Raw genomic sequence first — 14,997 nt, 5'->3', positions numbered from 1 at the left:
GATTGTGCTAGATGAATTTGATGAAACGAGACAAGGCAGGTAAGATGGGAAGCGGATTGACATCACAGTACATACACTCGGCAAACTTCATTGGAGATGATATTATTGCGAACAAAATCGAGCCGTTGACGGGGTGGAGTCTGGCACAAGGTAGCAATTGATGCCCCTGGGGATAAAGCTCATTGTTGACCAAAAATCTGGGAGAAGTCGCCATTTGTAAACCAACACAAAATGCTCTTCCAATGACCCACCTTAGTCGTCGTGCCTTTTCTTGATTTGTTCGTTTCTTTTATTCTTATTTTTTTGAATCCCTAACTTTTGCCTGGATCGCCCTTTCGGGTTTTCAATCCACCGGGAATATATTCCTTTTTTGTGCCCCTAATTTTTGCCTGGACCGCCCTTTCGGGTTTTCAGTCCACCGGGACGCTCTCTATTGCCTAAGTCGCCTTTTCAGGTTTTCGACTTAGCGAGCTCGATTTTTTTTTTTTGAAGGCTTCCCACAGTGTCTAGCCATATGCCCGTTTTAGTAGGATTTAACCCCCCTTGAGGGGAGTGTCGATGCACACTTCTTTTACTCTCTAGCTTTATAACGCACTTATTCGTTTATGCCTTTTAGAGATGTGAAAAAGTTTTAAGAATTTTGCTTCAAAATATTATCATCAAAGAAATAGAAGAAATTTTGGAAAAATGAAATAAATGAGAATTCCAAGTAAAGGGCAAAGGCTCAAATTTTATTGATTGAATGGTGGCCTGCCAAGGGCGAGACTCCATAGATCCTTACAAAATTTTGAAAAATGGTAATTTAAAATGGAGAGGTACTTTGAACTTCATAACCCTAAATTTCTAACAACTTTGAATTCCGCTGCTTTTGATGCTTCAGATTGGAGATTCTTTGATAGCAGGTATGTCTCAAGTGGATTGTGCCAGACTGGATGCAGTTACTTTGTCTTTTCTTTTTATCCTTAATTTTTGCATAGACCGCCCTTTCGGGTTTTCAGCCTATCAGGATGATTTTCTGTTTAATGTCTCTAACTTTTGCCTGGACCGCCCTTTCGGGTTTTCAGTCCACCGAGACGCTCATTCTTGCCTAAGCCGCCCTTTCAGGTTTTCGACTTACCGAGCTGTTCTTATAATTTTTAGACAAAGTATTTCTTGACTGCATCCGCGTTTACAGTACGTGGAAGTTCTTCACCATCCATGGTTTGAAGAGTCATGGCACCACCGGAGAAGGCTCTTTTGACAACATATGGACCTTCATAGTTAGGCGCCCACTTGCCCCTGGAGTCTGGTTGGAAAGTAAAAATCTTTTTGAGCACAAGATCACCTTCTTTGAATTCACGGGGACGAACTTTCTTGTCAAAAGCCTGCTTCATCCTTTTTTGATATAGTTGACCATGACACAGGGCAGTCATGCGCTTTTCCTCAATCAGATTCAATTGATCATACCTACTTTGGACCCATTCAGCCTCTGATAACTCAGCTTCCATCAGAACTCTCATTGAAGGAATCTCAACTTCTACGGGAAGTACAGCCTCCATACCATATACCAAAGAGAAAGGAGTTGCCCCTGTTGACGTGCGTATGGAAGTACGATATCCGTGTAATGCAAAGGGAAGCATCTCATGCCAATCTTTATATGTCACCACCATCTTCTGGACGATCTTCTTTATATTCTTATTTGCAGCTTCGACAGCGCCATTCATCTGAGGTCTGTAAGGCGAAGAATTATGATGCTCAATCTTAAAATCATCACATAACTCTTTCATCATCTTGTTGTTTAGATTTGTCCCATTGTCTGTAATGATCCGGTTAGGGACACCGTAGCGGCAGATAATATGATTCTTGATAAACTTGACCACCACTTGCTTGGTCACATTAGCATATGATGCTGCTTCAACCCATTTGGTGAAATAGTCAATAGCCACTAGAATGAAGCGGTGCCCGTTTGACGCTTTTGGTTCAATCCTTCCAATCATGTCAATGCCCCACATAGAGAAAGGCCAGGGAGACGAAAGAACATTGAGTGCAGTCGGCGGCACATGAATCTTATCGGCATAGATCTGACACTTATGACATTTTCTGGCGTGTTTGTAACAATCAGCTTCCATCGTCATCCAATAATAACCCGCTCTCAATAGCTTCTTAGTCATTGCATGCCCGCTTGAATGAGTTCCGAAGGAGCCTTCATGTATTTCATGCATCAATAAATCAGCCTCGTGCTTGTCCACACATCTAAGCAATACCATGTCAAAGTTTCTTTTATACAAAACGTCCCCGTTCAGGAAGAAATTGCCAGACAGTCTTCTTAGAGTCTTCTTGTCTTTATTGGATGCCCCGAGTGGATACTCTTGACTCTGGAGGAAACACTTGATATCATGGAACCATGGCTTGTCATCAACAACTTCTTCAGCAGCGAATACATGAGCAGGTCTTTCAAGACGTCTGATACGGATCAAAGGCACTTCATTCCAACGATTTACTTGGTACATCGAAGACAGGGTAGCGAGAGCATCTGCCATCTGGTTCTCATCACGAGGGATGTGGTGTAGCTCGACTTTGTTGAAGAAGGTCAGTAATCGTCTTGCATAATCTTTGTAGGGAACCAAGCCGGGGTGACGAGTCTCCCATTCTCCCGTGATCTGATTGATTACGAGGGCTGAGTCACCATAAATGTCGAGGATCTTGATTCTCAAATCAATGGCTTCTTCGAGACCCATAATACATGCTTCGTATTCTGCCATGTTGTTTGTACAGTCAAATGTCAGCCTGGCAGTGAAGGGGATATGTGCACCCTCAGGAGTAATAATGATTGCCCCTATTCCGCTTCCATAAACATTAACAGCTCCGTCGAAGATTAGACCCCATCTTGATTCAGGATCTGGACCTTCTCCGAATAACGGCTCGTCACAATCTTTCATCTTCAGATACATAATCTCTTCATCAGGAAAGTCGAACTTGATAGGCTGATAATCCTCGACTGGTTGGTGAGCTAAATGATCTGCAATGATACTCCCTTTGATTGCTTTCTGGGTACGGTACTCAATGTCATATTCAGATAACAACATCTGCCACCGGGCGATTCTTCCTGTTACTGCAGCTTTCTCGAAGACGTACTTGATCGGATCCATTTTAGAAATCAACCAAGTAGTATGATTAATCATATAGTGACGAAGGCGTTTGGCAGCCCAAGCTAGAGCACAACATGTCTTTTCGAGCATGGAATATCGAGACTCACAATCAGTAAACTTCTTGCTTAAGTAATAAATAGCGTGCTCCTTTCTTCCAGTTTCATCTTGCTGCCCGAGCACACAACCCATAGAATCTTCTAACACAGTCAGGTACATGATCAGAGGTCTTCCTTCAACTGGAGGGATAAGGATTGGAGGTTCTAGCAAATACTCTTTGATGCTGTCAAAGGCTTTCTGGCACTCTTCTGTCCACACAATACCTTGCTCTTTGCGGAGTAGCTTGAATATCGGCCCACATGTTGCAGTCATATGAGAAATAAAACGGGAGATGTAGTTCAGTCGTCCGAGAAACCCTCTTACTTGTTTTTCTGTTTGTGGAGCGGGCATTTCTCTGATAGCTCTGACCTTGTCGGGATCTACTTCAATACCTTTCTGGCTGACAATGAAGCCCAAGAGCTTTCCGGATCTGACGCCAAAGGTGCACTTGTTAGGATTCAAACGAAGTTGATACTTTCTCAGGCGTTGGAACATCTTCAGCAAATACTCGACATGCTCATCTTCAGTACCTGACTTGACAATCATATCATCTACATAAACCTCAATCTCTTTGTGCATCATGTCATGGAAAAGAGTAGTCATACCTCTCTGATAAGTAGCACCTGCATTTATTAACCCAAATGGCATTACTCTGTAACAAAAAGTGCCCCAAGGGGTAATGAAAGATGTCTTCTCTCTATCTTCTGGTGCCATTTTGATCTGATTGTAACCGGAGAAACCATCCATGAAGGAGAAAACTTTGGACTTTGCAGTGTTGTCAACTAATACATCAATGTGAGGTAGTGGAAAATCATCTTTGGGACTAGCTTTGTTCAAATCACGGTAATCAACACACATTCTGACTTTACCATCCTTCTTCGGAACAGGCACAATGTTGGCGAGCCACTGCGGGTATTCTGATGTGACAAGGAAACCTGCATCAATCTGTTTCTGTACTTCTTCTTTAATCTTGAGGGCCATATCAGGACGGGCTCTTCTCAACTTCTGCTTGACTGGTGGACATTCAGGCTTCAACGGCAGACGGTGCACCACAATATCAGTATCCAGGCCTGGCATATCTTTGTACGACCAAGCAAATATATCAACATATTCTCTGAGAAGTTCTATCACTCGCTTCTTGACACTTGCTTCAAGTGATGCCCCAATCTTGACCTCTTTCTTGTCTTCTTCGGTACCCAAGTTGATCACCTCTATTACTTCCCCATAAGGCCGAATGGCATTTCTTTCTTGTTCAAGTAACCGAGAGATTTCATCGGGAATCTCTTCATTCTCTTCCTCTTCCGCCTCAAACACAGGGGATTCAAAGTTGGGAGAGATCATAGGGCTATGTTGTTCAAAGGGTTCATTGATGTTTAATCTGCACATATGATTGATGATTTTAGAAAATAAGTAAATGCAGATTTTTCGAAGGTGATCATATTTTTTGGTTTTTTGTATTACCATTTTTCAGAAAAAAGCACAAAAGAAAAAAAAATAAAACAAAAGTCGGGAACAAAACGACATTTTTATTTAATTGATGATAATTTTTTGAAGCAAATGGCCCTAGATAAATTCACTTTCGCTTGGGGCGGGGCGAAAGGATTTTTTTGAAAAAGCATAAAAAACAAATGCATTACTTGGACAAGTGAGCAACAAAAGGAACATCTACAGCGACCCAATTGTGGCTAGACCCTCCATGAGTCACGAAGCTTCGTGGTATCCCCTCAGGATTGTCTTCAATGATATCATTGGCTTCTGACAGGGCATTAATAAAGCCCGCACTGTGGAAAGTATCTCTTGCTGGCACGACGATATTCCAAGGCAAATCAGTTGACGGAGAGAAACCTAGACCTTCTCGACGCTTGTTCTCTGGCAATTCTATCAACTTCCCCCAGCTTGCAGATCCTCCAGCTTGCACTATGCTCTGAGCATCTTTTATAGAGGAAATAGATGCTTCACTCTTCTTGGTATTCTCTTTTTCCACGGCAAGTCCCTGGAATGACGTCCCCTCAACACTGTCGGCCTTGATAAAAGAGAAAGACGACAAATGGCTTACTAACAGGGCTTCCTCCCCATTCACAGTTATCAGCTTCCCATTATGCACAAACTTCAGCTTCTGGTGCAATGTAGAGGTTACTGCGCCAGCTTTATGAATCCAAGGGCGACCTAGCAAGCAACTGTATGATGCCCGGATGTCTATCACTTGAAATGTAATCTGGAAGATCTGCGGCCCAACTGTAATAGGCAAATCCACCTCCCCATGGACATCCTTCCTCGAACCATCAAAAGCTTTTACCATTACCTCACTTCGTCTTAAAGGTGTACCCTTGTAAGAGAGCTGGTCATAAGTTGTTTTGGCCATCACATTTAGAGACGAACCGGTGTCTATCAGCACATTTGACAAAGTGTCGGTCTTACAATTCACAGATATGTGCAAAGCCAGATTATGGTTCCTCCCCTCTTTCGGAAGCTCTTCATCACTGAAACTCAGGTTGTTACATGCAGTGATGTTCCCCACTATTCCTCCGAATTGACCAACTGTCACATCGTAGTCCACAAAAGCTTGTTCCAGGACCTTTATTAAAGCCTCCTTGTGAGCATCAGAATTCAGCAATAGCGACATTATGGATATCTTTGATGGAGTCTGCATCAGTTGATCAACCACCTTGTACTCACTCTTCTTGATTAGCTTGAGAACCTCATCAATCTCAGAACTTGCATTGGTCCCACTAGACTGACCGATATCTTTGACTGCATTGGGATCTTTAGCTTGGGTCTCCTCGATCACCGGAGCACTAGCTTTCTTTGGGAGCACCACAGGAACAATACGCCCATTTCTTAGCACTCTACTGACTTCAGCGACATTCCCTGCAGACGGCAAAGGTGGTATTGGAACTTCACGACCGTCCTCTATCATAGTGGCATTGTACTTATAAGGAATGGCTTTCTCAGAAGCATAAGGCATCGGACCAGGCAAACAGATCACTAGAGGAGCAGCAACTGACTTTCGACTGTCGTAGAATATCTCCAAAGGCTCCTCTGAAGTTATAACACATACATCATCGCACTTTCTTTCAACAACAAGTTCCCCTTGGTCTAATAGTCCTTGAATATCATCTTTTACTTTCTGACAACCTTGAGGATCTAGAAGACACACTTCACAGGTGGCATGATCATGTTCAAAGAGAGACGCTTGACACATCTTGGTATGTATAGGGACCAAAGGTGTCCGGATGTGTTGGACGTTCAGGATGAGATGAGTCTTCTGGCAATCTTCGATCATGTTGACAGTTGTGGTACCATGGTTTGGCAACGGATTGGTTTGAACATTCGGTGCTGAGTCTGTGAAGCTTATCTTCTTGTCATTGATTAGTTTCTGAACTGCATACTTAAAGTTATAGCAATTTTCGATATTATGACCTCGGCCTCCCTGATGAAAATCACAAGTCTGGTCAAGTCTATACCATGCTGGCAATTTTTCTGGCACTGGAGAAGGTGCTCTGGTCTGGACCAAATTCTTTTTGAGTAACCCTGGGAGTAATTCAGCATACTTCATGGGAATCGGATCAAATCGTGTCCTTGGAGCCTGTTGTCGAGGTTGTTGATGTTGATACGGTTGTTGATCGGCATTGGGAACGGTTGTAATAGCGGCCACATGTTGATAGGCCGAATATTTTTGCTGAGGCCGCCCTTTCACCATACTGACCTCCTGCTCTTTCTTTTTCGAACTACTAGCGGGGACACTTTCATTGATCAATCGTCCTTCTCGGACTCCTTCTTCTAGTCGTACACCCGTAGCAACCATCTCAGCAAAGTCCCTGGGGGTACTTCCGACCATATTCACGTAATAGAACTGACTGAGAGTTTTAAAAAAGAGCTTGGTCATCACCTTCTCTTCTATGCGCGGGCTGACTTGGGCAGCAGTATCCCTCCACCGCTGGGCATACTCTTTGAACGTTTCTTTGTCTCCCTGAGTCATAGCTTGTAGATCACTTCGATCTGGGGCCATATCCACATTGTAACTGTATTGCTCCACAAAAGCATCACACAGATCTTGAAAAGTTTGGATATTTGTTTTATCTAGATTTATGTACCATTTTGAGGCAGGACTGGCCAAACTTTCATGGAAGAAATAGATAAGGACTGAATCATCCTTGGAATAGGCAGACATTCTTCTCACATACATTGTTAGATGTTCCTCAGGACAGGATTTTCCCTTATACTTCTCGAAGTCCGGTACCTTGAACTTGTGGGGTATTTGAACATTTGGCACCAAACAAAGATCATAAGCAGTCTTCCCAAATACTTTCTTCCTGTGGAGGGCTCTCACATCTCGCTGAATTTCATCATATTTTTGCTGCAAGTCATTCACTCTATCATAGGCTTCCATATCCCCTGAATGGTAGATGAGCTCTTCTTCTTGTGGAATGGTATGCATCACAGGTGCTGAATAGGTCATAGTGACTGGAGGAGCTCTCATAGGAGGTGGAGGAACATGAGCTACATATTGATGGGTAGGCATCTGAGCTTCACAAGCAATGGGATGGAGTATTTCGCCAGCAGTAAGAGGCGGGAACCAGGGCACGGAACGTTGTGGAGCAGAGTACTCCGGAGTATCGGCACAAAACATCCATTCAGGGCCAATAGAAACAGTTTCGGCTTGAGTCCTGATAGGAGGAGCAGGAGGACGTGCTTGAGCAACCGTCAGTGTCTTCATCAATTCAGTCATTTCGTCCATCTTGGTCTGCATGGCTGCAATTTCCTCCCGAAGCAATTGATTTTCTTGCTCGAGAAAATCCATCTTCTCTTTATGATTGCTCGAGTGTTGTACATGCGAGTTGATTTCAGACGAGGACGCCATGACACTTTCGAGGTGGGTTGACCTTTTATGGAAGAGAAAAATTTGTGAGACTCAGAATTGAGACTATGAAATGCAGAATGATGCATGATGCTTTATGCAAAAATAGACACGATTTTTTTTTTTGAAGGACTTGTCAAAGTAATTGTAAACATCATAAGGAACATTGTTTCATTTGATAATTTGAAGATATCACGAACAGTTTCCTTTTTAAAAGTAAAAGCAAAGTTAAGGAAAAAGTCCCTCACAAAGCTAAAGTCTAGTTAAGACTTTTGAAAATGTATTTCTTGGTGTCCCTCTTTATAAGGTTCATACATATGATGTTTACAAGACGACTTATTTAAGTCCTTCGATGTTTTGATGAGAAAAAAGTTTTTATGAATGAATGCATGTATGGTGAGGTTAAGTCCATAATGTTGGAGTCAAGGGTAACAGCGCCATTTGGTAAGTACTATGGTTTTATTTGCACTTGTAACAAGGGTTCTACCAAGTTCCCAGAGTTATCAACCACTTCCGAACACTATCAGGTTACGGAAATACTTCCGTTCCAATAATGTTCGTAAGAAAGTCTCGTCTGAGTGTGGTATCGCGTGTCAACTAAACCAAGATTACTCATGATTAGCCACCGCACCACGTCCTAAAAGGCCAAGAGGGGTTAAAGGTAACTAAAGGTCCTCAACTTTCGACAGTCACTTGAAAATAACATGCCAAACACGAATACTCATGCCAACATAGTATACTTCCAAGATTCCTAAGTTGAGTGGGGTTATCACATGTGTCACAAACCAAAATTCACTCTTGGCAAGGCACTATGATTATACCACCGTCCTATCTTAAATTTCTCTCAAGTCCAGGTGTAGGACTTATCTCACCACTCACGTTAGAAAGGAGAAAGAAGAAGGATGAACAGATATACACGTATTTCCATCTTTTATTTTTGTTTTTTAAGCAAGTTATAGCACAATAGTTAAATAAGACCAAGTTAGGCTCAACCCTCTTAGGGGGTAGCCCCCAGCGGAGTCGCCATTTCTGTCGCGTCATTTTTCGGAGATCAAGGCTATTTGATTAGCGTTTGACTCACTATTTTATTTCACGACTGAACATTTTAAAATTTAAAGAAAATGGGAAAAAAGTTCAAACACCCCATTTTGAAAAGATTTAGGGTTCGGGGGTTAGTTACATAAAGGGAAGGTGTTAGCACCCTTTATGTCCGTAGTACTCTACGGGAACCTCTTGGTTTTATTTAAATAATGTGCTATAACTTGCTTATTTTTGAAATAAAGAATTTGAAATGATTAAAAAAAAAAGGGAAGACCTAATTATCTACATTTTATTGATTTGGAAGGACGAGTGTCCTCTGCCTACGTACCCGTGAGGGATCAAAACCTCGTAGTTCGGGGTTTAAAAACTGACGTTTGATTGGTTGAGTGTTTTTTATTAGTTTTGAAAAAAGGTTTTGAAATGAAGAAAAGCCAAGTGGCAAAATAAGTTTGTTTGTATTTTTTATGTTAAAAGGAGACTCAAAGTAGAATTAAATTGATTTAATGTTTGATTAAGAAAACAAAGAAAAAAGACGGCACTTGATTTAAGATCAAGGTTTATTTTAAAAAAATATTTCTGTTTGGGTTTTGTGATTTTTGAATAATAATTGAACAAAAATTAAAACTATCGGAGCATAAAAAAAAAAGCGTAGGTACCTTATGGTGTCGTTGGACCACCACAAGAACCACTAACCTAATCTAGAAACAAAATAAGAGGCATACACACACGCACGCACACATATACCTAAGCTATTACAAAAATACCTATTAATACATTCTATGGTCTGCGAGAAAATAAATAAAATACATTGAAGCCTAATATTTACATTCTAAATTCTATACAAGACATAGAGAAATAAATAAATTACATAATACCTAGTTACATTCTAATTCAATACGAGTTGAAAGAAAATAAATAAATAAAATTGAAATGATGACATGAAAATAAATATGTGAATGTTGGTAACTAAATATCATAAAGAGGAAATAAAACGCTAGAAAATAAAATATAATGCAAGGGGGTATTAACAATGCATGAAAATGATTAAAAAGAGACTGTGGGGCGTCCAGGCAATAAACAGGGGGGTATGCAGTAAGTAAAGTGGAATTGAAGCTGGGCTTAGTGCAAAAAGAAATAAACCGAGTCGGTTTAGCAAGTTGGGTCGGTCACGGACCCTGGAGCGGGTCGCTGGGTAAATGAGCTTGAAATGGGCCGTCTGATTGATCAGACGGCCTGGACTTGATTAGGTGAGAGGCTCCAATGGCCACTGGATCAATCAAAAGATCAAAGATGCGTGGGTGTATGTTGACACAGTGCACCAGCGCACACAGGAATACACAGTGCCTATAAAAAGGCTGTGGACAGATTTCTTTCATTTGCATCAAGTTTTTCTCTCTCTACTCTTCCCTTCTCTCGCCTCTCTCTGTAGTGTTCTTCACCCTATGAGTTTTCCGGCGGCGGTTGGCCGGCCAGGGGTGGCGGCGCCGCCGCCGGTATCTGCCAAATTTGCTTTTTTCTTAATTTTTCGCTGTTTCTCCTCCTACTCTCTCTTCTCTATCATTTTCCCTAAGCTCTATCTTCTCTCTCCTTGATTGTTCTTCTTTTTTTTTAACGATCTCTTCTTCTCTTAAATCCCTTCTTCTTTTTGATTTATTTTCGAATTTCAATTTCTTCTACTCTCCTACTTCTATTTATTCTAAATTCAAAAATTCAAATAACAAATACGAATCCCTAGATCTAAAAACTAAGAAACCTACCTTTCGTGTGGTTTGTTGCTTGAATCGGTTCTGGTGAGTGATTGTTATGCGATTCTGCGATTGCTGGATTCAAGTTTGTGACTTGTGCTACTGTCAGGTTCTGTTAGTGCGGCTCTCGACCTGATTCTGGCTTGAGGGTCTGCTGTTTGGTGCGTCTGCAGGTTCCTTCTTGCGTCTCTGCTGGTGTCTCCTTGCGTGTCCCTGCCGTCCTCTTTTCTTGTGTTGTGCTGGTTATATTTATAGGGTAAGATTTTGGACTTAGGGTTTGTTAAAGAGAACCGAAATTGCCTTGGCTTGGGGAGGAATAGACTCTGCAGATTGGGCGTGATGTGCGATAAGTCGTTTTGACTTGAACCTGGACCGTTTTCTGTGACTCTTTGGATTGAGATGAAGAAAAAAAAACTGGATTTGGATTACTGAGTGTGTCCAGGCTGGGATGAATCTGGAGGCAGCGACATGCTTGATGAACTTGGACCATTTCTTTAATTTTTATGAACAAATACAAATAATAATAGAAATAATAACATGTGAAAATAATATAAAAAGGATTACGCAGACCTTTGGATTTATCTAAAAGAGCGAAATAATTAACTAAAAAAATAAATGACTAATTAAAAAAAAATGACTAATTAGAAAAAACAAAAAAACAAAAAACAAATTAATTTTAAATAAGATAAAAGATGGAAATACGATTAATAAAAAGATAAGAATGATAGAGAGAAAAGGGCCCGACTCGGAATCGAGTATGAGGTATTTTAAAATACCTCTCTGCCGAAATTTTCATTGAAAATCGGAGACTAATTAAGGTCAGGCAACACGTGTCGGTGTATGAATGTAGGATCCTTAGGTCAAAAATTGGGGTATGACAACCGTGATATCATCAATAACGATAATGCTACAATTCAGCATTGTGTAACAGGGTATTGGAGCATTATTTGGAATCTCAAACTCCCACCAAAAGTCAAAAACTTTTTATGGTGTGTTTGTCGAAATTGTTTAACAACATAGTTACGACTACAAAGTCATGGTGTGCAGTGTCCTACAGATTGTGCGATCTGTGCAAGACCTAACAAAACCAGTAGTCACTTGTTTTTTAAGTCTAATAAAAGCATCAGATGTTTGCAGCACACTGGTCTATGGAATGCAATTCTACAAGATGTGCAGCCTATGTCGTCTTGTGTGGATTATATTTTCTCAATTCTCCAACAGCTGGATGCACACGAATGATGCAACTGAAACAATTCAAGACATTTGTGAAAGAGAGGGCTCCTTGCTCACCAATTGGCAAAATGCGCAACTTTCTAGTAACATAAGACCAAGTCCGACAACAAATCAACCCACTTGGGTTTGCCTTGTGGTATTGGCTTAGGATCTGGGAGTATGTTCCACCTCAAGGTTTCAAGTTTGATTCACTCTCGTGCCAATTTTGGTGAGCTAATTTAGCTTCTTCAACAAACAAAAATAAAAAGTCCTATAGCAAATTGGGATTGTGTGCAATGAACAAAACCAAGCGTGGACAGTATAAACTAAATGTGGACACATCCATTTCCAATTCACTCAACAAGGTTGGCATTGGAGTGTGTATTAGGTACGAAAAGGGGCAACTTTTTCTTTGCAATGGGTTAAGCACCTTCATCTGGTGACATGGATTTTGAAATGGACTCTAAATCGGTGGATGATAGTGTTTACGGTATTAACAGTGGTATCTCAAACTACATGGGATAATTAGTGATTTTAGATACATGCTCGCTTCTGATTTAGTGAACTCTTATCTAGTTTAGTATCATTATCGAACAGTAAGCCATACTCTCCTAAATTTTCTATTATCTGCACCTTCTCTTGTCAGAGCTTTCCTTTGATTTGTGCATCAGCAAAGCCCGTTATGATTATCCTTACTATCTTGTAAAAAATTAGTGGCCTGAAACAGATGAAGTTTGGTAAGCTATATCAAATATTAAGTCTCCAAAATCTCTTATTATAATTCATTAAGCAAGCGATTTGCAAGAAGTTCAAGTTGATGCACGTAATGTAATTGTCAATAAATCCAATCATCTACATTCAATATTATAAATGTAAACAAAAAAAGGGTATAAATCGGGTATCCTCCACACAACTGCGGAGACTAATCCCTCGAACCCTGTGTGACCCAAATATGCAAAATTTTCAACCAAGTCAGTACAAGTTGGTAAATTGATTTCGTACGATGTTTAAAAGGATAACATCTTGAACAAAACTAACAACTAACAAATTTGATTTCATTTCCTAGTTGAAAAAGTTAGCATCGTGAAGTTGGATGCATTAACAAAAGATAAGAAGCTTGAGCACCATTGTAGAAAAACAAAAAAACAAAAAAACATGATGTACTTCTGTCTAAATTTAAGTAAAAATCATGTCCTATCTACTTTATACAACACGAAAACATCCCCGAGTGCTAACGGGAAGAAGCACATTATTGTTATTTTTTTACATGGATTCCTGAGAATAATCTAACAATTAATTACTAACATTTTTCAATAAAAAAAAGTCTTTGTTTTATAGAATATATTTATTCTTAATTTAACATATTAAATTTATAAGTTTTAAACTATGACAATCAATAAATTTTGAAATTAAGAGTAGCAAATAATTGATATTTTAAGGATCTTCCCCCACAAAGTTGAACCAGGTTATGCTACGAGCATTGTGATTTATGTGGGAGCTAACAGTGGTGTGGATCGATCCATTGGATCTAGAGCAATCATCTAAGTGAGAATGATACCACATTTCCGCTGTATATTTATGGTATGAAATATTTGAGTCTTCCCACTTATATATTGTTTAACCTTCACTCTTCTATTCAATGTTGGAATGGACACAGGGCCGTCCCTAAGAATTCGAAGGCTCGGCTCTGGGAATAAAAAGAGGCAAGTGATAAAATCAAAACACATTTTTTTTTAAAAGAGCAATGTTCTATTTATATTTTTTAAAAGATAAATACAAGGTGCCGTATATATGCGCTACACCCAAAGGTGAAAATGACTACCGTATACATGAGGAACCCCTACCTAACAACAAAAGCAAGAGGACCTAATTCTAATAGACTTAAAAGGCTAAAACAAGAGGACAAAAAATGGCTGGGGGTATTAAAAAAAATTGGAGGGCAGTAGTACTAGTGGGTATTAAAAAAAAATTGAGGCCCATGGCTGGGGGAGGCCCAGCTCTGTTAAGCTGTTTGCACCTCCTAGGGCCGGGCCTGAATGGACACTTGATCACATCACAACATTTTCTCCCTCGTGTATGACTATATTCTAGCTCGTGCTTGACACGGGTATCCATACTAGTATTACTTGATAAGTTCTTCAAGTTCATGGTTCTATTGAGTAGTAAAAATATATATCCACATGGAGTTAAAATAATTATCAATCTAATTTGTTTAGATTAGTTGAAAATGAATATTTTGGTTAAGAGAAATGGTTGTTTTTAGATTAATATTCAGATATTAAAAAGTATCATAGGATTGAGGTTTTCATCATAATGTTAAATACTAGACATTCCATATCTATTTCTCTATTCTATAAGGAATTCATTTCTAAGGATAGTGTGTTCTTTGTAATTTCATTTTTCCTCTTAGAATACATGAATATATCTCAACAATAATCAAGCCTATTCTCATGGTGGATTACCATTGAGCTTTGAGTGCAACCTTATTGTCCCAAGACTCAAAACTATTATTATGTTTTGTTTATCTTGTCTAATCTCATTTGATCCAATATCAAACTTCACTTCTTGGTCCTTCGTTTGATATTTGAGATATGATTAAATAACAATATCAAACTTCACATCTCGGTTTTTTGTTTGATATTTGTTATAAAATTTAATAACGATAAGATTAGGTTAAAAAATGGATTCTTATAAAATAGAATTTAGACTTAGGTTGATTAAGATTCAATCATTAGATTATTCCAACAATTCAGATACGAGAATAGTCTACTCACTCATGATCATAGTAGACAATGGATTAAAATATAAAGACAAGAAAGTAAAAGACATAACTTGATTTCCTCTTTGTATCAAAATTACAAGTGTGTAAGATGTCATTTTGCATTACAAATTAGGTCTATTTATAGCCTAGAATCAT

General features: G+C 39.6%; 1 protein-coding gene across 1 annotated transcript; it reads right to left on the bottom strand.

Moving 5' to 3' along the window:
- Positions 1-820: 820 nt before the first annotated feature.
- On the bottom strand, positions 821-8,472 carry LOC146916391 (uncharacterized). Its single transcript, XM_085718524.1, has 2 exons — positions 4,862-8,472; positions 821-4,602 (listed from the first exon to the last, which is right to left on the bottom strand). The coding sequence occupies exons 1-2, from the start codon at positions 8,083-8,085 to the stop codon at positions 1,137-1,139; spliced, it is 6,690 nt and encodes a 2,229-aa protein (XP_085574650.1). The 5' UTR covers positions 8,086-8,472; the 3' UTR covers positions 821-1,136.
- Between the last annotated feature and the right edge of the window lie 6,525 nt (positions 8,473-14,997).

The sequence above is a fragment of the Medicago sativa genome, chromosome 6 (genome assembly GCF_051527215.1).
Source record: "Medicago sativa cultivar Bolivia chromosome 6, Bolivia_mono, whole genome shotgun sequence".
NCBI lineage: Eukaryota > Viridiplantae > Streptophyta > Magnoliopsida > Fabales > Fabaceae > Medicago > Medicago sativa.
This window is presented reverse-complemented; position numbering and strand designations above follow the sequence as displayed.